At 45.9% G+C, this 21,750-nt stretch overlaps 7 protein-coding genes across 7 annotated transcripts; 4 read left to right on the forward strand and 3 right to left on the reverse strand.

The window, feature by feature from the left end:
- Positions 1-1,601: 1,601 nt before the first annotated feature.
- On the forward strand, positions 1,602-3,827 carry BGW36DRAFT_285907 (putative protease S8 tripeptidyl peptidase I; the record flags this gene model as incomplete). Its single annotated transcript, XM_046210363.1, has 6 exons — positions 1,602-1,819; positions 1,871-2,690; positions 2,753-2,949; positions 3,001-3,120; positions 3,176-3,352; positions 3,407-3,827. 6 exons carry the CDS (start codon positions 1,602-1,604, stop codon positions 3,825-3,827), a joined length of 1,953 nt encoding a protein of 650 aa, XP_046077834.1.
- A 1,051-nt stretch (positions 3,828-4,878) lies between these two features.
- On the forward strand, positions 4,879-7,470 carry BGW36DRAFT_421781 (kinase-like domain-containing protein; the record flags this gene model as incomplete). The annotated part of the gene is made up of 2 exons (XM_046219618.1): positions 4,879-5,325; positions 5,383-7,470. The coding sequence occupies 2 exons, from the start codon at positions 4,879-4,881 to the stop codon at positions 7,468-7,470; spliced, it is 2,535 nt and encodes an 844-aa protein (XP_046077835.1).
- An 871-nt stretch (positions 7,471-8,341) lies between these two features.
- Positions 8,342-9,198, reverse strand: BGW36DRAFT_367099 (uncharacterized protein). The gene has a single exon (XM_046214819.1). The coding sequence runs from the start codon at positions 9,189-9,191 to the stop codon at positions 8,511-8,513; it is 681 nt and encodes a 226-aa protein (XP_046077836.1). The 5' UTR covers positions 9,192-9,198; the 3' UTR covers positions 8,342-8,510.
- A 2,019-nt stretch (positions 9,199-11,217) lies between these two features.
- Positions 11,218-12,641, reverse strand: BGW36DRAFT_456718 (peptidase A4 family-domain-containing protein; the record flags this gene model as incomplete). Its single annotated transcript, XM_046221938.1, has 3 exons — positions 11,218-12,258; positions 12,428-12,492; positions 12,543-12,641. The coding sequence occupies 3 exons, from the start codon at positions 12,639-12,641 to the stop codon at positions 11,475-11,477; spliced, it is 948 nt and encodes a 315-aa protein (XP_046077837.1). The 3' UTR covers positions 11,218-11,474.
- A 2,746-nt stretch (positions 12,642-15,387) lies between these two features.
- BGW36DRAFT_367105 (RmlC-like cupin domain-containing protein) lies at positions 15,388-16,510 on the forward strand. Its single transcript, XM_046214820.1, has 3 exons — positions 15,388-15,781; positions 15,866-16,124; positions 16,190-16,510. Exons 1-3 carry the CDS (start codon positions 15,491-15,493, stop codon positions 16,309-16,311), a joined length of 672 nt encoding a protein of 223 aa, XP_046077838.1. The 5' UTR covers positions 15,388-15,490; the 3' UTR covers positions 16,312-16,510.
- Positions 16,511-17,162: 652 nt separating this feature from the next.
- On the reverse strand, positions 17,163-19,433 carry BGW36DRAFT_367108 (fungal-specific transcription factor domain-containing protein). The gene has a single exon (XM_046214821.1). It carries the CDS (start codon positions 19,281-19,283, stop codon positions 17,439-17,441), a length of 1,845 nt encoding a protein of 614 aa, XP_046077839.1. The 5' UTR covers positions 19,284-19,433; the 3' UTR covers positions 17,163-17,438.
- Positions 19,434-19,838: 405 nt separating this feature from the next.
- On the forward strand, positions 19,839-20,406 carry BGW36DRAFT_286565 (uncharacterized protein; the record flags this gene model as incomplete). Its single annotated transcript, XM_046210431.1, has 3 exons — positions 19,839-20,008; positions 20,085-20,262; positions 20,329-20,406. 3 exons carry the CDS (start codon positions 19,839-19,841, stop codon positions 20,404-20,406), a joined length of 426 nt encoding a protein of 141 aa, XP_046077840.1.
- Positions 20,407-21,750: the final 1,344 nt, after the last annotated feature.

The raw sequence follows: 21,750 nt of genomic DNA on the forward strand, positions 1-21,750 counted from the left end.
GATATTATAAATCAGAAGTGCGGTTATTACGTTTGATTTGGGGGGAATCGGTGGATCAGCAGAGTGTTTCATGTGCAGTCGTATTGCGAATCCAGCCTGGCCAGTGTCAGGAATTGCACAGACTGAGCTTCCCCTTCCAGATGTGGTCTTTGTGAGTCTTTTCGTCCTGCCCGTTGTGGCGATCGCGTGTGCTCCGTGGCAGGGTTCGGGTGGTCGTGACTCGCAGCAATTGTATTAATCAGTGGGATGCGGATCCTTCCCGCCAACGGCTGGCTTCAAATGTTGCACCGCAAACTCGATGCCTTTGCTTTGTCTCTTGGTTGAATCTAACGTGAGACATTATCGAATAATGCGGGAGAGTCGCTGCGTTTCCAGCCAATGCGCTTGACCAGCCGCCAGAGAGAGGGGTTAATCTGGCGACGATCTCGCAGCGACTGCTTAGTTCGCGTGGATCGCCCACGAATCAGGCAGTTGCCAAGCCTCTCTCTTCTGCCTTATCAATCCAGTAAGACATTTTGGATGTGTTGTGTTGTTCGCGACACACTCTGTGTTCTGTTTCTTCTCGTGACCTGAACGAGTGCTGATAAGCTTTTGCATGATGCGGCAGGGGTCGCCGGTCGTCGCATGCCAATGACACTCAATCGCGCGTGCAGGGGACTCAGTGTCTGCATCTACGAACAACAGCCCATGGCATCGCATCGCATTGAGCCGTTTAGAGATTGCGATGCTATCAGCATCTAGGCTGCAGCCAAAACCCAGCGCTGGGCAAGTGTCTCCCCCCTGTTGATCTCAATCAGAGGCTCCCTGCTATGACCAGCCCATATAAATAGTAAGCCGCCAGATGATCGACACTGCAGCCCCCAGCTGGCCAACAAAATAGTGGCACCCACCCTGTTTTATGGCGCTTGGCGAAATCCACGCTTGTAAGTATGGTATGAAACGCACAAGAATTATGGCGGTCGTTGGTCGGGTATTATTTGTCGGTATTTCCCCTGTTCGTTTTTCCCCCATCCTCCGAAACGTGGTTCTTTATTCGCCCGGTTCTATGCTTGCCTTTGCCAACAATCAGCGCGAGCGGCGTTTTTTGCTTTTGATTGCGCCTTGGCACTGCTTTTCTCCGGATAAGCTGTACCCAGTTAATACCATGCCAAGCAATGCAGACCTAGACAATGTCACCTTGAGGTTTTGGATAGAAGGATCACGCCAATGCTGTACAATCGTGTAGCCTCCCCCAAGCCCTGATCATCTTCTTGCTGCCCATTAGCAATCCCGACTGTGGATTCTACTATCGATAAACATATATGCTCCAATTATGCGCCTTCTTTGTTTGGCTGGCTGCTTTAAAGCTGTCTGCTAGCTCCGAAGCCTCCTCTCCCAGTTCTCCACACAAGGCACTGCCCCATGGACGTGGGTGGAATTGGATGTTTATTGTGTGCTCCGCTGGTTGGGATGATGCTATCGTTAGCTCCCCCCATCGGAGTCACACTCCATACCGATAGCCCTAAAAACGTCTCATAGTAGCTGGTTTAAATATGAGTGACTCGTCCTCTTCCGAGTCACCTTTTTTTTTCACTCATCGCGTTGTGAACAACACTTCTAAGATGACTCGTATTATTTCTTTAACTGCCCTGGTGGCAGCTCTTGCTGCGTCCAGTGCAGCTCGCCCGTCCCCTCACACCCACGTTGTCCATGAAAAGCGTGGTGCCATCTCTGCCCGCTGGGGCGACGCCATGCGAGTCAGGCCCGATGCTGATATGCACGTCAAGATTGGCTTAAGCCAGAGCAATCTTCACCGCGGTCACGACATGTTGATGGATGTGTAGGTGCAAATCTTACCCTGTACGTGACTTATAGCTAATACGAATCCTAGATCCGACCCCTCTTCCGAGAACTATGGAAAGTTCTGGACCGAGGATGAAGTCCATGACATGTTTGCTCCATCAGACGAGTCTGTGAGTGCCGTCAAGCACTGGCTAGCCAGCTCTGGAATTCATGAGATCCGCATCACCCACTCTGACAACAAGGGCTGGTTGGCCTTTATTGCTTCTGGCAACGAGCTCGAGAATCTGCTGCACACAGACTTCTACGAGTATGTCGACTCTGAGACGGGCGACAAGGCTATTGCCACTGAGCAGTACCATGTTCCCAAGCACATCCAGGAGCACATCGATTACATCAATCCTGGTATCCGCCTGCCATACCTCAGGAAGCGCGGCGCTGAGGCGAGAAGCAAGCGTAGTAGTATCAGCAAAATCTACAAGCCACCCCAAACTCGCCCTGCTCCTAAATTCGGCCCCATGAGTGCTAACACCACCGGCTGCGACAAGCTCATTACTCCTGACTGTGTGGCTGCTCTCTACAACATTCCTCCAGTCTCAGTTACCCCTTCGCCCAACAATTCCCTCGGTATCTTTGAAGAGGGTGACTACTATGCACAGTCCGATTTGGACAGCTTTTTCACTCGCTTCCCTTCCTATAAGATTCCTAACGGCACTGCCCCTACTCCAGCTTTCATTGACGGCGCCAAGGCGCCCCAGCAGTACGCTGGTGGTGAGTCCAACTTGGACTTTATGCTCGCCTACCCTATTATCTACCCTCAGAATATCACTCTCTTCCAGACCGATGACTCTTACTACGCCGCAGGCTATTCTGAGGGATTCTTCAACACTTTCCTGGATGCGATCGATGGTGTATGTTCTGCTCATTTTTTAAAGCGAACCTTTTGTTACAGAGATCACTGACTTGAATCCAGTCCTATTGCACATCATGCTATGCTGGCGAGTGCGGTAATGATCCCAAAGACCCTGTTTACCCAGACACCAACTCTACTAGCGGCTATAAGGGCAAGCTTATGTGCGGTACCTACAAGCCTACCAACGTCATCTCAGTCTCTTATGGTGGCGCCGAGGACGCTGTTCCCCAGTACTACTATGAGCGTCAATGCAATGAGTAAGTTGTAGCACGCCTCTTGGCGACAAGCAGAACCTAACCAGGATACAGATTCATGAAGCTCGGTCTCCGTGGTGTGTCCATCTTCTTCTCCTCTGGTGACTCTGGTGTCGCCTCTCGCAATGGCTGTCTCGGAAACAGCACTATCTTTAATCCAGGATGGCCTGCCAGGTGAGTTCATGTACCTAATCTGACCTGCGTCCAGATATTCCTAATACATTTTTAGTTGCCCTTATATCACCAGTGTTGGTGCTACAAAGCTTCCCGAGAACCGTACTGTCACCGATCCCGAGGTCGCTGCCAATGACCCAGCTGGGCACCCATATTCATCGGCCTATGCCACAGGTGGTGGTTTTAGTAACATCTTTGGCATCCCTGACTACCAGGCTGACGCTGTTGCCAAGTATGAACCTTTCTATGCTTATTATTTAAAGATCAATACCTAATGCTATCACAGCTACTTCGAGAAACACAACCCTCCTTACCCGTACTACAATGGAAGTAAACTCGGCGAGAACGGTGGTCTCTACAATCGCTCTGGCCGTGGTTACCCCGACGTCTCTGCCAACGGTGACAACATTGCCGTTTATGTTAATGGGGAATCCAGCTTTAGCGGCGGTACTTCTGCCTCATCCCCTATCTTCGCCTCCATTGTCAACCGTATTATCGATGAGCGTATCGCCGCCGGCAAGAGCGGTCCTTTGGGCTTCTTGAACCCTATCTTGTACAAGAACGCCGATGCCTTCAATGATATCACCGAGGGAACCAACTCCGGTTGCGGAACTGATGGTTTCTCCACTGCCCCTGGCTGGGACCCTGTTACTGGGCTCGGAACCCCCAACTACCCCAAGTTGAAGGAAGTTCTCCTGAACGCTTAGATTTAATTAGAGAAAGTCCCATCTCACGACGCTAGGATTCTTCTGGGAATTTCTTTTGCGATACAGTTACGACCTGCATCTGCCAGTACATAAAATATGAACATAATGGCTTAATTTACATTTCTTATAATGGTAAAATAAGTAAATATAGAAACAACTGATTCAATCAGTGTTGATATCTTATCGAAAAGAATGCGGGAGATAACGTAATCAAACGCCAAGATAAAAAGGGTTAAGCCGACCTCTTTTCTTGGCGCCGACGTTCGCTCCTCAGACCGTGAGAGACAATTCACACCTTTCTATACTCCATTTCCCTACGTGTTTATTTCTTCACGGCTGAGAATATTGCATATTGCCTAACTAGCATTGACTGCAACTACATTTTTTTTGTCTTCTTCTACTGCTTGCATGGTCTTGTCGTTTTGTTTTTGCATGTTCAAAAGAGATACCCGTCAACGAACTTTCTTCTAATCATCGTGGCTACTGGCGTCCAGTCTGGGCAGCTTTCTTTACTAGGTAAGTGATGGTTTTCATTATTCAGACTAAATTTATATCTGTGTTATATTGTCTGGCACGCGTTTGTCGTCTATTTAGCCCTACTGCGGGTTTTCATTCTTGTTACATGTCCTGTTTGCCTCGTCTTCGCCTCTGTCTTGGTCACGTGATTTGACGTATCAAGAGATGAAACTGAGTCAATCCGTTGCATATTCATATCAATGGCAATTCACACTGACAATAACGAGTAGTTGTACATTTTCACACGGTGTTTGCCCAGATTTTGCCAATAGGTTTATCCTATTTCCCCTCAACTAGTGACCAGGATTTATCAAAGTCATATTCGCTGTCTCTTCTCTTTACAAAAGGGAATGAATAGCTGATTTATCAACTCCATACTCACCCCCTGAAAATTCTTTTTAAAGTCCAAAAAAGGGATATTATTTTCATGGTCGTAAACTGGTCACCTGATAGCGCTTGTTACCCCGGATTCTGGTGCTCGGCCAACTAGTCTCGCCCAGTTGGCAACTACATATTCCGGGCCCAAGTCTCCCAAATGGAGGTCCCAGGGGTATCTCGGTTTCTGGACCCATCGTCTGCTATGGCCTCCATCACCAAGCAGAAGGTGGAGGCCATCAGATTGGCCAAAGAACAATCCGCCGCCGTGCACGAAATGTGTCGACGCGCGAAAACCGAGGTTCCGCCTTATGAATTTGAGGAACTCATAGGAAAGGGTGCTTATGGCCGTGTGTATAAAGGTCGACAGCTGCCGTCGCGTGAATTGGTCGCTATCAAAGTCATGGATATTGATACTCTCGATTATAAAATGAACCGTGATTTGAAGGACGAGTCCATTAAAGATTTCATCCATGAGATCAAGGTCATGAACCAAGCGAAGGAGGCTGGTGCCAAAAATATAAATGTTTTGATTGAAGCGATTTCTATCCATTCCCAGCTATGGGTGGTTTGTGAGTATTGCCCTGGCGGAAGCGTCAAGACACTGGTATGTTATTTATTTCAACATCGGGCCCTTCGCTAGCATTTCTGACAAATCATGTAGATGCGTGCAACTGGCGACAAACTCGAAGAGAAATTCATCATTCCAATCGCTCGAGAGCTTGCTGAAGGTCTTCGCGCCATACATGACGCGGGGATTATTCATCGAGACGTAAAAGCCGCCAACGTTCTCATTCAAGAGGAAGGGCGGTTGCAAATCTGTGACTTTGGAGTAGCAGGTATTCTTCAATCGAAAATGGATAAACGGTCTACCTGGATAGGCACTCCTCATTGGATGCCACCTGAGATGTTTTCAACTCGTGGAGGAGGCACACACCAATACGGTAGCGAACTAGACGTTTGGGCGTACGGGTGTACGCTCTATGAATTCGCAACTGGCAATCCGCCAAATGCTGGATTGCGAGAACGTATGCAAATCGGAAGGTCACTCGGCCGCAATATTCCTAGACTAGATGGTGACAATTTCAGCGAGGAGCTTAAAGACCTGGTTGCTTTCAGCCTGAATTCTGATCCTGCTACACGACCTACTATGAGTACCATCTTATCTCACCCTTATATAGCTGGCTCTGAAACCGAGTACCCGACAAGCTCGCTTAGTGAACTTGTCCGTATATATTACCAGTGGTCTCAGCGCGGCGGCCAACGCATCTCGCTCTTCCATCCTGGCGGTGCCGCCGCCGCCGAGTTTCCAGACAATACATCCCTGGAGGAAGACTGGAACTTTAGTACCACAGACGGATTCGAACGTCGCTATTCTGTTCTAGATTTGGACCAGCTTTCTGCTTCGCTTGCTGAAATGGCTGAAGATGACAATATAGCTGTCAATGGACAGTCTGAACCCACTAACGATGAAGCCTCATCATCTGAGATGACATCTGTAGAAAAAGCCAATTTTGATGAACGTGTCAAACGTGGGGCTGCGGCTATGGAGGGCCTTTTTGATGAAATGAAGCCTACATATAAGTACGAAACAAAGAATGACTTTATTCCTGTGGAGGAAAAACAGCGGTATTCAGATTTGCCACTTCGCACTACTACCGATCGGTCGTCCGTTACCTCTACCTTCATCGATCTCAATCTAGGATCGTTTGACTCATCACATTACGCTGCTGGATCGGCATCTCAGTTCCAACTTGCCGACGCTGATACAATTCGCGCCAACCGTTCTAGTCTGCGCTCTGGCCGTAATTCAGACGGCGACCAACGCGCCTCTCGCTACAGTGATGCATCTAGTGGTAGCGACAGTAGCAATATGAACGATACTTTCCAGCCAAGCGCACCTCGACCGCCGACAATGGATTGGAAATTCCCTTCAATGGCGGTGCCTGAAGATCGGGAACCTGAAATAGTCACCACGCAGTCTGCCCCAACAACTCTTGAGCCATTGCCTGTGGAGAAACGTGCGACTAGGGATTGGAAATTTCCTCTCATGACCGATACCAATGACGCCATGCCGGCAGACAACAATTACTCCTACGACGAAACTCCATCTCACACTATCCGTCCTCCATATGTCCAGTCTCAACATTCGACCCTTGACCTCATCCTAGACCACAGTCGCGAGCCTAGCATTGAAATCACCAACTATGACGAATCCCGTCCATCAACAGCTACATCCACCGTCAGCGACTATGACCCTTTCCGTTTTGACCGCTCTCCTGACATCTACGCCACCGCCCGTCACCAATACAATGCTAGTTCATCAAGTGTCATTTCTACCTCTCTAGACGGTCCAGGTCCAGATGACGAGGAAGAAGACCATTACGAAGGCGGTCCAGGACCCGTCGATCATGAGGATAGTTTAAGCATCGATGGACCAGGCCCAGATGACAATGAAGATGAAGATCACGATGAACATGACGGTCCGGGGCCTGACCACCACGACGACAGTTCTGCCTCAAGCACTACTGCAGAAACACCTCTCACTGCACAAATGGCACCGTTGGTTACTCGTGAAAACGAGAAGGATATCCACAATGCCCTCCACTTCCCCGACGTCCAGCCGCCTTCTATGGAGAGTTTGATGGAGGATGCGTCCGAGGAAGTTGTTGCGCTGGAGCTTGATAAGTTGATTGACAAGTTCATGCAGGCATGTTATGCTACTATTGAAGCTGTGGAAGAAGTTGTATGAATTTATCTCTCCACGGTTTTCTGTCTCTCTTTTATGAAAGATCGAGTGTCATTTAAACCGTCTATTATGAAATAATGTTTCAAGTTTGTGAAATCAGGGGTCTGGCCTTGACGGTTTTGCTTTGTTCATAGTCATTTCGTGGCCTTGGAATATTAGGTCAACATACTCTATGTTTGAGCGTCAAACTTGATATTTGAAGGGAAAGAAAAGAATTAATAAGAATTTCTTCATTGGATCATAAAGCTACCTTTTTGGGATTTTGGAATTTTAAATACAGCTTGCCTGATCCATCACATTGAATAAAACTTCCCAAATTCCCAGAAGTGAACACTTCATGATCGAGGACTTGCAAGACTGGGCCAAACTTCTCCTTGTGGAAAAATCTGACTCTATCCATGCTGGTCCTAATCATTAGGAATATCCAAGTTCATATCATGAGAAATGGGGGAAAGGAAACTGAAAAAAAAAAACAAAAGTCTCGTAACGGACGCTGGCGGGATTGGACGGGATCAAGATCATTCTCAGTTAAAGATGACATTGTCGCTAAGCATAAACTGCATGTGTTTCATCATTTCTAGAGATAACGTTCATTGAAATCCATACCACGACACCCCATATAGCCGATCCAAGCCTAACATAGATGAAGCTATGAAATGCATAGTGGACAGATCTTGGTCAAGTCAACGTGTACAGGGTCCGCCTGTTGAATGAAGTCTTGTCGTGATACAACAGTGTAAAAAGGACTTTGGTTAGTTCTAGCGTAAATGACCAGACGTGGCTTTTTGTTGGTGAATGTATCTTTTCCGGTGAAATTTCCCAATAGCAAATGGTTGACAGAGCCAATTCCATTCATACCGAAGACCCACTGCGCGAAAATTCTGAATTTGAAGTAATAATCTTCAAACTGTCTCCAGTCGGTGGAAGATTTGCGAATGTGTAGAGTGCGAAGACATTTCTTCTTCTGAAATGGTAGGAGGAGAGCTTCCTAGATGGCGGTTAGTTTATGGCAATGAGTCCTGGAGTAAGAATGAAAAGACAATTCATACCAAGGTTTCGTCCGGAAAGCTGCACAGGCCCAAAAACTCGACATTAACATATGCTAATGGGCTAGTGTTGGTTACTGAAATCCACATCGAGGTAGTCATCAGCGCCGCAAGTCCATCATTAGGAATCGGAGACCTGGGATCACCCGAAGGTGAAGGAATGTCAGTCTCGGAAAAGAAGTCGAACAGGTGGACCACCATTGCTTTCAGAAATCGCTTTTGGGTACAAAGTGCTACCCAAAGCTGAGCCAAAAGAGTATGAGACACATTCGTGCTATCCTGGCCATGGCAGATGGAGACGTTCACAAGATATGGACAGTTGGTAAGCAGGTGAGATAGTCGATGGATATCAATCTCGCTGGGCTGATCATGCTGGATCTCAAGCCATTTCAACTCCATCGCTTTATTTCTTGATGTGAATGCTTCCACGAGAACCCGGGACCAACCTCGACACTTACGAAGAGTAAGTGAGGTCAGAGCGGTAAAGTCAATAGCTTGCGCCAGATCTTTTCCATCGTCCCCGAATTCAACGAATGTGAGATTCAAGGAACGAAGATTCGGGAACGTCATTGGAGGCGAGAGAGGGAAGAGCTTTTTGGTAGGCCAAGGATTCCTATTGAACATGGAATTAACTTCGAGCTCGAAACTGATCAAAGCTTTGGCGGCAGCGTTCAACATATCCCTGACGGGTCTCTGCTCGCGATCATAGCAAACTCCCTTCAGACAAAAGTGTTTCAATGCTTTGAACTGTGTAAGATATAGTGCGTTCTTGGGTTTCTCATTACAGTGAGGGTGTAAAATCAGTGTCAAAGATTCCAGATTCCTCTGTCTTGATGGCAGGTATCCATGAATACCAAGCAAGATTGGCGGTAAACAGGTACCGGAAATCCAGCTATAGGAAAGTGTTAGGTTTATTTCTTTTGATCAAGCAAATAGAAAGGACAATAGGTACCTGAAACTTCTGAGGTTGTTTTCTTGAAGATGAACCAGCACAATAAGAAGATCAGTGGCCATTTTACCGTAGTAACTCTCGCCCTTTCTCACGTTATGGGGGCACCTTTCAGGGAGAATAGAGGTTCCTTTAATGACAAAGTCCCTAACAAACTTCATGTATTCGATGCGTTTAGGCTCGCTTCTGAGAATAGCGGCGCTACCGTCGATGTCGGGAGGTAACTTTTTGTCGTTCCATACCTCGTACTCTAACTTCTTCCACGGGAATGGGACAACTACATCATGTATTGCTTTACAGGTCTGAAGTAGATTTAATAGATCGTTTTTCGGGTTCAGCTAATCTAGTTAGCCTTGTTATACTTTAAAGAGAAAGGGATTCTCACGAAGTTGATGATTAGGATGAATATCTCCACTGGGAGGTGGGCGAGGTTACCAGCGCCTCCAGCCATGATGCCTTCTGCAGAGAAGTCCAAAGGCTTGAGCTGCCAGCAATAACTGAGCTACCAACGCAGTAGTCTGACTCTCAAGGATTGCCAGTCATGCAGATCTAAGGTCAGAACAGGATCGTGAACATCAGAACTGAAGCTGGTAAAAACACCAGGGATGTGGCAAGTGGGTTGAGGGATACAAGAGAGCAGAGACTGGGAAGGAGGCAGCTGAGTAACAAACAAACAGAGATAATTTGTAAACAAGGCAGACACTCCTTTCTAATGCAAAGCGGGTCTTTACAATGAAGGAATATGGACCATGTGACTATTTCTTTCCTTCTGAAGAGCTTCACGACATCATCTGTGAGAGGCGTGAAATGGCTGCACCAAGCTTAGAAGGCTGTATCTGAGACAATATAGGATCACTAACCCCTTAAATAGCTTTGCTCAGTGCCAGATAACCAGGCAATAACAGTCCAGAAGGTTCTTAAAAGAGCTTTCTTGTTTGTTGAATGTGTTGACTGTGAATCCTCTGTTTGTGCTGAACCCTGGCGCCGGTGCTGGTACTGGTGCTGGGCCCAGGCTAGATAATGGGGTCATATAGGCACTACTGAACCTCATTGAGTTATTAATAAAGTCCGCAGTCTAATGCTGACTTCTCATGAGTATCAGTATTTTCTTCGGCTTTGATTAGTACTGAAATGATCGAAACCGCTGACATGAAAGTATCATTTTCAAAGGTGGATTTCGAAACTATAAGATGTATAATACCGAAAGCAATATTCAAAGAGTACAACTAATCCCCAATAATGCAACTCAAGTAGAATTAATCTGTGGAATATAGCCTTGTGGAGATGCCAGTCGAATTTTTTGTGATGGATTTGGTAGCATGTTATCTCTTGCAATGGAGAAATTCTTTGCGTGCAAAAACTACCACAAACGCATCTGCTGGGAGCGAGGGTATTTCTCCAGGACAGCTTATAAGTTTCATGACGTTGCTGAAAGCATCGCAGATACCTGGCTAGGATCTTTGGGAATTTAAGTCCGTTTGTCAAAGAAACGCAAAAGACCTATCTATGGTAATGATTCCTACGAAACGAGGAAAATTGGACAGCAAAAAGATCGATGTTCGACAGAAACGTCTCGAAAGATTTTGAACTCTGATACTCACAGGGCCAAGACAGTTGGAGTTCATCTGAAACAGGGAATGTTGGCTAGATAATTTTCGGCATCAAGACAGCCATCGTAATCTCGACTCGTAATCTCTTTGAATTCAGTGTCTAGATCCATGTGCTGGTTGGAAGGTTTGATTTCTTGCAGTTTCCATAAAAGTGCAATTATTAATCTCTAATTTAGTCTGATATCTACAAAGTACAGGTTCAAATTGACATAAAAGTCATATCATTTCCACTTCGTATGTCCCGAGTTCTATTATATACATGGGCCAACGTATCATTGAATAGCCCAGGGTACATGCGTGTGCAATGAGCACTGAATTGATATATACAACTGATTGCCCCCCGGTCATTATCGTTTTGAAGAAATCAAATATTCGCGTCCTTCCATGATAAGATTAAGGAGCTTAATTACCGGCGTAGGTGACGGTGACGGTGCTACCATCAACCTCGGTGGTAGCAAGCTTGTTGCCGCTCTTGTCGACGAGGGTGATGATGTCGGCACCGGTGGCATCGACAGAGGAACCGTCCTTGGTGGCAGTGGAGTCGGTGAAGGTGACCTTGCCGAAGTTGGCGAAAGGAGCAAGAGACTGCTGGCCACCCTGGATGATGGTGAAGTCCTCAACGATCCATTCGGCGTTGGTTTCGCACAAGGTGCTGCCTGTCTCGTTGGAGTTGAAAGTGTGGGTAACAGACTGGCCGTTGGAGTTGTTTGTAAGGGTAGCGTTGCCAGAGGTCTTGCTGGTAGCAACAACGCTCATCTCAATCTCGTCACCAGCGCCGAAGCTGAAGTTGTTGAAGTCGATAGAGTTAGCGGGGATCCACTCGTACCAAGCATCGTAGCTAGTCTGAGAGCCAGTGATGCAAAAGTCGACACCGGTCTGGAGAATAGCGGACTGGCAGGTGTCACCGTCGATACCGACCCAGGCAGTAGCACAGTACTGGGTGCTGTCATCACCACCGGAGGGAACCTTGGGGGTTGGGACGGTGATTTTGCCGGAAACGCCGGTGAATCCGCTGGAGACAAGGACAGCACCACCCCAGTTGTTGCTCTGAGAGTCACCGTTGACTTGCTCAGCACCAGCCTGTTCGTCGGTGGTGATGCGCATGTTAGGGCGAGTGATACCATGGCGACGAGCAACGCGAGCCGACAGAGGAGAGGCTACAGCAGAGCCGGCGAGGAGGAGGGCACTAGCAGTAGACACCTTCATTGTGAATGGTAATTAATTATATATCAAAAATAATATTATTCAATGGGAAGACAAGACAAGAAGGCGATGATAGCAGGAAGGAAAGCCAATCTAGGAAATGGGCAACACACCTTATTTATGTTTCCTAGGTCATCATGCCCTGAGCTTACCCAAAGGGGAATGTATGATCCTCATTTCGCTTGTATTCTCCGCAAGATTGCTCGGCATAATCCGTCTTTGGGTGTCATCCATTGCCTTCCTCGGGCTGCTACTTTGTACGCTCACCACACAGCCCTCCAACCAACGCGTGTCCTCTGGGTCGGCTGCGCATTCACAACCATGTCGATCTGTGGTACCTGCCAAGCTGTAGCCAATGGACGCCATGCCTGTCTTTGCGACAGGGTGGCTTGGACTAAGAAATCGGAGGCTTGACTAGACCCAGATGGAGACAGGCAGACAGACTTATTATTTCCGTTCTAGCGTACCGTCTAATGACAGGCCATTGCAAGTACCGGTTACTAATGGTGGGTGACCCCATCCGAAACGTGCATGTTACATTGGCTGGAGGCTAAATCGGGAGATTAGGTGTCAGCACGCGCAAGACGCAAGGCTGAGCTGGTCAGGCTTTGGATGGTAACCAACACAAGATCCAGATGGCTATGTTTAGAAGCCTATTCATTATTTCGGATGCGTAGTCAATGACGCTTTGAAGTGTCGCAGAAGTCCGACCACAAGCCGACCAGAGTCTCTCATATGCACCCTGCACACTGGACGCTGAGGACCAAACACGAGAGAACCAGCAGCTACTGCAGTGCCTGGTTCAGGGGTGGCGCCGATAGCGGATGCTTATCGGCCAGCTGGCTTCATTTACTCCATATTTCGCCCCTCCCTCTAATTGTTTCTCGGTGATCATCGCCGCTAAGGCCTGGCTGGACGCCGGCAAGTACGATGCGACCTCTTGGTCCCAGCCAGCCTATTGTGTTGAAACCCCAAGAAAGGCTCTGAAGAGCAAAATGAAAAACAACTGACTTGCAACCCAGCTGATAGACGCGGTGGGTGGACAGAAGCACGACCCGAGAGAAAGCAGCATGGATGCGTGCGTGGCAGCATAAAAATTTTTTATCCCCCGGAATTATAATTGGTCGCTAGAATGATCCATTCGTTTCACTCTGTTGTTTGAGGACGCCCGACCCGGGGAAATGTTACGCAGATGGCTAAGTCTTGCGGCCTCCTTCATGTCAGGTCCCATGGAAGAGCCTTCATAATTTTAAAATGTAGACGCCAAGCAGTGGACTAGTGTGGGGTGGAGGAGCATCTAACGATGTCTTCTTTTTGCTAAGTTATGCAAACAATGGATTGATTCCGATTCAGTTCCACATGGTAATGATAACCCCCGAACAGCACGGTCGGTGGATTGCCCCATTTTCCCTTTATTGCTGCTTTATTTTGGCTTTTGTTTCTTTTTCAATGACAACTACATTATCAACGAGCGACAATCGGTTTGGTGACTTATCATGTTTTTCATCTTGATAGTTGCTATGTAACCCCGCGATTCCGGCTACACCGGCGGCCGCCAGTTTGGGTTATTCTGACGTCTCGGGAGAAACAGGCAACCACATTGTTACGTGGTAAAGTATCGGAGAGTAACAGCTTATATTGGTCCGGAACAACGATCGACACGATTAATCGCCTTGATCAGTATATACACCTTCCCAGTCAAGTAATATACAACGATGAAGTGGACGAACTAGCATGATGTTTAAAGCAAATTCCCACAACATAGGATCGGCAAAGATTGTCGATCTGATAAGACTGGCTTGCAAGGTTACAGCTTCTGAACCTGCGTATTTCCGCTATTGACTTGGAGGGTTCTTCTGATTCTCTTCCACCGAGGTCTTACATTGTAGGATCGCTTCGTAGCACTGCATAGACTTTTATCGCCTTTATGACAACGCACTAGGCATCAAAAGTTATTGTGGTTTGCCTCAAAATGTGGTCTTTGCAAAAAAAAAAGACACTTTTCATGCGTGAATCCGCCAGTTGATGGGGGTAAGGCTCCGAGCACATCCCACTCCAGGCATGAAGCTTGGTGTTAGTGTTCCTCCTGAGTCGAGTGACTAATTTATCAGCTGGTCCGTTCGATGCTCTTTCTTTTCATCTTTTACCTTCCTGACTCGGCAAGGTGTTGTGCGTCCGAGTTTGTCGCATTACTTCACTGACAGTCTCTTTGTATCTACTTTACGTCCGTGTCGAATAAAATGATGACCTATAAGCATGGGCTTCAATCATAATCTTAACCTAACAGGCTAATATATGACAAAAATCCGAATACCTATCTGCCAATGTATCTTTATAGCTGGATGTTTCTCCAGGGCTTCAAAGAAAATCTCGGCAAAAATTTCTTGTATCAGTCTTGTCAAATGTCTCAAGTCACACCCGTTAAAAAGGTCGTCGGTACCTTGGCTGTAGTCTACAAAGCGACAGCAGCCTCATTGGCCTCGAATAGTAAATAACGTTGAATGACAGGTTTTTATTGGCATTATTGGCGCAACTTGCGAATCGCGAGCAGCGATTGAGGTAGAAGCCATTCATTTGACTTCGTCACTTAACTCTCAAGACATACAAAGAGGGATCCCAATTGTACATACAACCATACAGTGAAGCAGAAGTCTCAATGTGGAGTAAATGTTGATTCGTGACTCCGATTGTAGAGGCTTTCCTCCATCTTTATACCTACTCAAATAAATATTTGTCTTCAAAGTAAGGCGGTTCACCGAAGGATACTCATCGATGCCATCAACCACTACAAACTCATTTGCAACGTAGGGCTGGTGTTAGTTCTGGCGTTCATCAATTGATGTGGCGGTAATATGAAGGATTTTAATCGTTGAGCGGAGGCGTTCGATGAAATTTTTTGGTATATCGATTTTCACGAGCACCAGTCAATCTATAAATAAGATAAAAAACATTCAAGGTTCAAATTCCTGAGGATACCCCAAAGTTTGATGCCTCAGGCTTTACTAAAAAATCGATTGCCTGGGGATTCAGGCAGAGGCCAGCCATTCGCCGATAGAACAAGTCATTCGCCGACCCACGTCATCCGTTTAGTCGGCGATTCCCACGCAGTTACCTTGAATCAATCATAAGACATGACTACATAATGGCTACGTGGTACCTAACCTTTTAATGAATTGATTCAAGAATAAACCTCATTAATTTTATCTTGAAATACGATGCTATCCCTAGTTATCCCCTCGACTCCATTGGTTGACCAGGACTTTTCGCGGTTATCTCCATACTCACCGCGAGACCACTACTCATTACATGACTTGGTCAAAGATATCAAGGCCTATCTAGGCAGCGACTCAGGGATCAATTCATCCACAATCGACGAGGCATATCTACAAGGGCTTCTACGGAAATATATGTCTAATCCGAATGATTGGTTTCGATATTTCTACAACGATTATTCGAAAAATTACACTCGCAACACGATTGAGAATATCAACCACAAAGCCAATATCGTAAGTTCTTCTTCATTTTTCCAAAAAGAACGGCTTCTATATTTTTTGTAATATGGGCGAGATCTAACATGATAGCGATTGTAGCTGCTTCTTGTGTGGAATCCAGGCAAAGGGTCGCCTATTCATGACCATGCCAACGCTCACTGTATCATGAAAGTCCTGGCCGGAGAATTGACTGAAACTGTCTATCATAGCCCTGAAGAATCTTCGGGCAAGGAAAAACCTCTCGTGGTGAAGTCGGAAACTCGACATGGAATTAACGATGTAACATACATATCCGATGATATTGGGTTGCACCGGGTTCACAATCCAAGTACCAACCAGATAGCAGTTTCTCTACACTGTATGCACAAACTCTCCAGTTCTTTCCTTTTCTTGAAAGTGATACATTACTGACTATTAAAATAGTATACACCCCACCCAACGCGGCGGACTATGGATACCACATTTTCGATGCAAATACAGGCAAAGCTAGTTTTGTGTCGCAAGCTCGTTCTTTTTTGAGGTGTGATGAAGGAAAGGAGAAATAAGGAAACAGTGCGATTGTTCACGATGGAATGACCTCAAGTTTTGCTTCTTTCTGCCTTGGTCTAACTCGACATTAAAGTATGACTTGAAATTTGTATTTGATTTATATACCCTCATAGTTGCCTGAAATTTCAGCTTTTCAATCACGCGCAGTTTTCTTTCCAACATCTGAGATAGTAATCACATAACCAACAAAGGGCTAGGAAGATCCAAAGTATGCCCGAATGGATAAACTAAGACAGTATCTCGGAAATCGAAGCTCAGACGTCATACAATGCATACTCGATTCACTTAATGATTCTCTAGAATGTAAAGTCAATAAGTTATTACGTACTTGTTCGACATCCATTCGCTCCTCGATCGGCGATGTTTCAAGGAATGATGCGTGCAACACATCTAGTTATCTAATTGCATCCTGCAAGGATGAGAAACATTCGGCGATAGACGTTTCAGAATTGTTGACCGCTACTCTCACCGATTCTAAGCGGATGGAAGCCTTTCTTTGTAGTATTCCCAAAAATAAGCATTACGGGCCGCACTTGGGTTGGACTGTCGTAACACCGGTGGAACGTGGAGTATCTGGGGATTGAAGTTCAACAAGGGGCAATTGACGTATATTTAACTAAGACACTAGGTTGCTTGTTTTAACATGTATGTATAGAACCTTGTGATCTGTGTGTTAAGCAAAATATACGGAATTTTGCATATGCAGGCTACACAAGAACAATCCCGAAAACTAACCAGCATCGTTATATACATTTTCCTGAGGTAGGACGGATATTACGCCTTAGATAAACAAATGATAAAAGGTGTATTTACACCAATGAGCTTAGAGGGCACTAAGGGATTGTGATCAATCAGTTGTCGTGTTGTGATAAGGGCTTGATAGGACGTCGTTCGGCCATGATAGCTATCGGCGATAATAATAAGATAATAGTCGTTCGCCGATTGAGGGCCCGCGTCAATGACCGAGAATAGAAATGGTAGTCGGCGAAGCAACAATCATACACTAGAAATGAGAGACACATGACTAACATGAAGTAATAGAATGCAATAAAAATAGAGTAATAGCAAATCTGAGCTTCGTCAATTCTATATTACATATACAATACAACATGGTATGAGACAATCACGTAAAATCAAAATCAGAGATGCTATTAAAGAAAAATGTATTACTGCATGTCGGATCGATAAAGGTCGGTGTCAGGCGTTGAGAAATGGGACGTTGTTCATTCACACTGGTCATACCCATATGAGGATTTCCGTCCTCATTTGGAAGAGTTTCTCCTGCAGCAAGAGATGGGTTCGAAGGCTCTGTGGTCAACTTGTCAACCTGCAATGCGCTGGATCTGACATGATGGTATGCGGGCTCTGCAACAGCCCAAGTTCGTTTTAAATTCTTCAAGCAGCCAAGAACAAGAATAACACGGTTTCGATGATGGTCCAAGCACTCATTTGAGTGGTTTGCGCACGTCGCCAGTTGAACCATACCGCATAACACAAGGGCTGAAACAGTAAACGGAGTATGGCGATGGATTATGGGGCAAATGGAGATGAAATCAGAAAGTTGCTTAGATGCTTCTGTGGCTTTGATACTATGTACAAGGCGTGGGAAGGATGGAGGCAAGTGATGTGGCACCCAGGGATAAAACAAACTCTCGGTTGATGGCGGAGCCGGATGCAAGTCGCTTCGCGGAAGGTGTAGAAGCATTGCGGCGTAGGCTATTGTGAGGTGAGCTTGAAACAACATCTCGTCCACATTTCCGTATGAGTCCATAATGTCGGCTTTCTTTGCGGGAATATGATTGACCCAGCTTACGAGAGCGTTTTCAACCGCTTGAAGGTGGTCGCGATGACAATCACGTAGTCGATTCAAGACAAGAATCCGGCTTAAAATTTTTGTTGCGTCAATACGGTAGCTAAAGGAAGAGAATGTGGCCTCTTCATCTGCAAAAACGCGTTGTTGAAAGTCGCGTATCGTGGGGGGTTCAGGAATCGAGTCTCCATTGGCGTAAATGGCCTCTTCACATGGAAGGGCGACATTGTGTGGTACACTAGCACATTGAAAATTGAGCTTTTTTCTAGGTGCTGCCATGAGGACATCAGTAATATATAGTTCCCACCACGTTCTTCTAAGACTTTCCGCATCGATGGACTGATTAGGATAACACGATGAAGCATATTCTTGCCGGTGCATTCCTAGATCCAGAGCTAAGCCAATGCTTCGATTGAGGACGGTTAGGGCATCGGCTCCTTCACCACGAGCATACAATGCGATGGCAAACATTAACAAAGCTTGAACCATGTATGGAGATCGATCCGCACTTGATGAGAGCTCAGCAGCTACTCTCTCCTTGTAATCAAAGTCTGGACTAGCAGGCAAATAGTGTGATCCAATGAAATTTACTACAAGTTGAAGAAAAAGGGGGTAATTGCGAGCGTTGTATAGAGAACTGGGTACTAGAATTGGATGGGCGGTGTGGAAATTCTCGTAAAACAGCCGAATGGACCGGTCATCTGGCGTCGGTTCATCGGGAGGATCTGATGATTGCAGTAGGTCCATAGAATTATCAGAAACCATGCCTGGCCATACCGACATAACGTCAGAAGCACGTCGGTGATCGACATTTTCAGATCTTGGGACTAGTTGTATATCATCTTGAGGTATGGTCGGAAGCGGGCCATTGAAATCCAGACGATTAGGAGTATTATCAGTCTGTAATCCATAGCTTCGATGACTTTCACCAATAGAACGAGGGCCATCGTTCATGCCGCTTCCCTGTTCTGGAGTAATCCTAGTAAGGCAAGATTTCCTGCGCCCTCCGCGCCGGGATGGAAGGTAATGGCAAGCCAGCCCTGTTTTCACACAACGAGAACATGCTGGTCTATTGGCGTCACATTTAAGATGTTGCTTGCGGCATCCTGTGCAAGCCAGCGGCGCTGATACTTTTGCTTTGCATCGTTCTGGATTCATTGAACATTGATTTGATTGCAGGGGTCAACGAGTCCCAAAACAGATGGATTCGGTAGGGCCCGTGTCACATTCGGAACACAATAGGGCTCACTTGATATTCACATCTGATTCTTGCTGGATTGCTGAACTCCGCTTGAGGTCTCAAACGCCGAGTGGATAATTGAAACAATTGATGATAGGAAACATGTGATGTCAATCCCTCAATATGGAGCTAACCTCTTTAGGCCTAGTACATAATCCACTATATAGTTTACGGAAATAGTGCTGCTATTGAAAGAGAGTTTGCGTACAAGAACAATGTCTACGTCTCAGAAAAAGAAATTTTAAACATGTACGAATAGAAGCGAGAGACCTAGATGCATATTCTGCTTACCAACTTTTTCATACTGCGTTGGAATTAGGCAGATTGCCATAGTCACGTGATCTCCATGAACCATTAAGCGAAAGCTTGGCGGAAGCCACACCAAATTAGGCACATTTTTCGAAATTGAATCTTCAATTCGACGTCCGCCAATTTTCGAAAGTCCCTTTCGACATTCAAGATAATCCGTTAAGATGGGTCGCGTTCGCACCAAGACCGTTAAGAAGTCCGCCAAGGTCCTGATTGAGCGGTACTACCCCAAGCTCACTCTCGACTTCGAGACCAACAAGAGATTGTGCGATGAGGTCGCTATAATCGCCAGCAAGCGCCTGCGCAATAAGATTGCTGGATACACCACGCATCTGTACGTTTTCAAATCCCCGGCTGGACTGGGAAATTGAAGAGAAGCGAGAAAAAATTAATTTTCGAGGTACAAATAGGATGAAGCGCATTCAGCGTGGCCCCGTCCGTGGTATTTCCTTCAAGCTCCAAGAAGAAGAGCGTGAGCGCAAGGATCAATACGTTCCCGAAGTTTCTGCTCTCGACGTTAGCCAGAACAGCGAGAGTGGCAAGTTGGATGTCGACCAGGAGACCAAGGATTTGTTGAAGAGCATTGGTGTATGTTTTGCTTGTATAAGCCTTTGATTTTGGAGGGGCTTTGCTAATGTGAACTTTTCGCTGTAGTTCGATTCAATCCCAGTCAACGTTGTCCCTGTTTCCCAGCAGCAGGTTGCCGAGCGCCCTCGTCGTTTCGTCCGATAAGCGCATTCGATCTTAGACTACTAGGGTCTTCGAAGGGTTCGAAATGCGGGGATTATGCATCACGAATTGATGGACTACTAGTATCGGGGCTTTAAAGAATACGGAGTAGCTAGAAGAAACATGCATAATGGTTAGGCAGTTGAACATGAATCTGTTCAAGACAGATATTGCCTGGCCAGTGTGGGGGTTCTGTTCAGTATGTATCGTCATCTATTATGTGTAACTAAGCCGACTTTTCGTGCCTTGACGGAGCTCTAAAATGAAAATATGTATAACTGACGAAGGGATTTCCAAAATACCACATTAATTGTTTTCGTCTTGCCGAGACTATATAGATAGTCACAGGGCAGATCGTGGGTGCCTGTCCGTCAGAAAGATTGAGATCAAGTATTGTTGGAGTTGATGGCGTTGAAATCGAAGACGTCCTCTTTAAAATAGATATTGATGATATTGACGAGAGTAGATCAGAGTGGTAACAACTTGGAAGCATTTCCCTGCCCTGAATTGTCGTGTATAGTAACGTTAAATTGAAGCAAGTTCATTAGCATGATCATGATTCGCAATCCATTTCTTAGAGCACTTCACCATAGCAGTTGTCCGATTTCTTAACCCTTCATTAATGATAGAACATGTTTTTCTTTCTATAGACATCTGCTTATATTTTGCTGTTAGGCCCAGCAGCGTCTTTTCCCCATTATTTTGTGTTTACTCGAGAAGGGGGTTGAACCTATCGAGTACGGTCCAATGTTCCAGCTCATCCATCCAAATGATCTATACGTCCGGCCTATGAAACGAGCCAGGTGGCCCCCTAGGACGGCAACCGCATAGAAAACTGGGGCGGATGCTGGCTTTTTCTCATAAACTTTTTCAGTCCTTCTTTTATAAAGACCGATTTTCTGTCTAATATAAGTAGTTTCCAGTATGGGTAGTGATGAAGACTCTTTTAAGAAATTGTCGAACTTTTCGCTATCTGACCAAAGAGAACTAACTTTATCCTAAATGGCTGTGGTTTTATCTTAGTTCATATTTGATTGGACAGAAGTCCTCTTGTGGTTGTGGCCTGTGGTCCCTGCTTACTAGCTGTCTGGCCAATATTTTTTCTGCCCTCTTAGCCTTTCTCTCGCAAGCAGTCTAGGTTTATGAGGGGCTTGCATCTGCTACTCATAGTAATTTATTTTCTAATTTTATTTATAAAAACTAATATATTGCTTTATAATAAATGTTATATTATTTACATTTAATAAAACAAGATCAAGGTACTGCTTTCTATCATAGGCAGCAAACCAGGTAGAGTGAGAGATTTACAACAGCCTACAACTTCTTAGGATAAAATTTTACAACTGC

Source organism: Talaromyces proteolyticus (genome assembly GCF_021365285.1).
Source record: "Talaromyces proteolyticus strain PMI_201 chromosome Unknown BGW36scaffold_1, whole genome shotgun sequence".
Lineage (NCBI taxonomy): Eukaryota > Fungi > Ascomycota > Eurotiomycetes > Eurotiales > Trichocomaceae > Talaromyces > Talaromyces proteolyticus.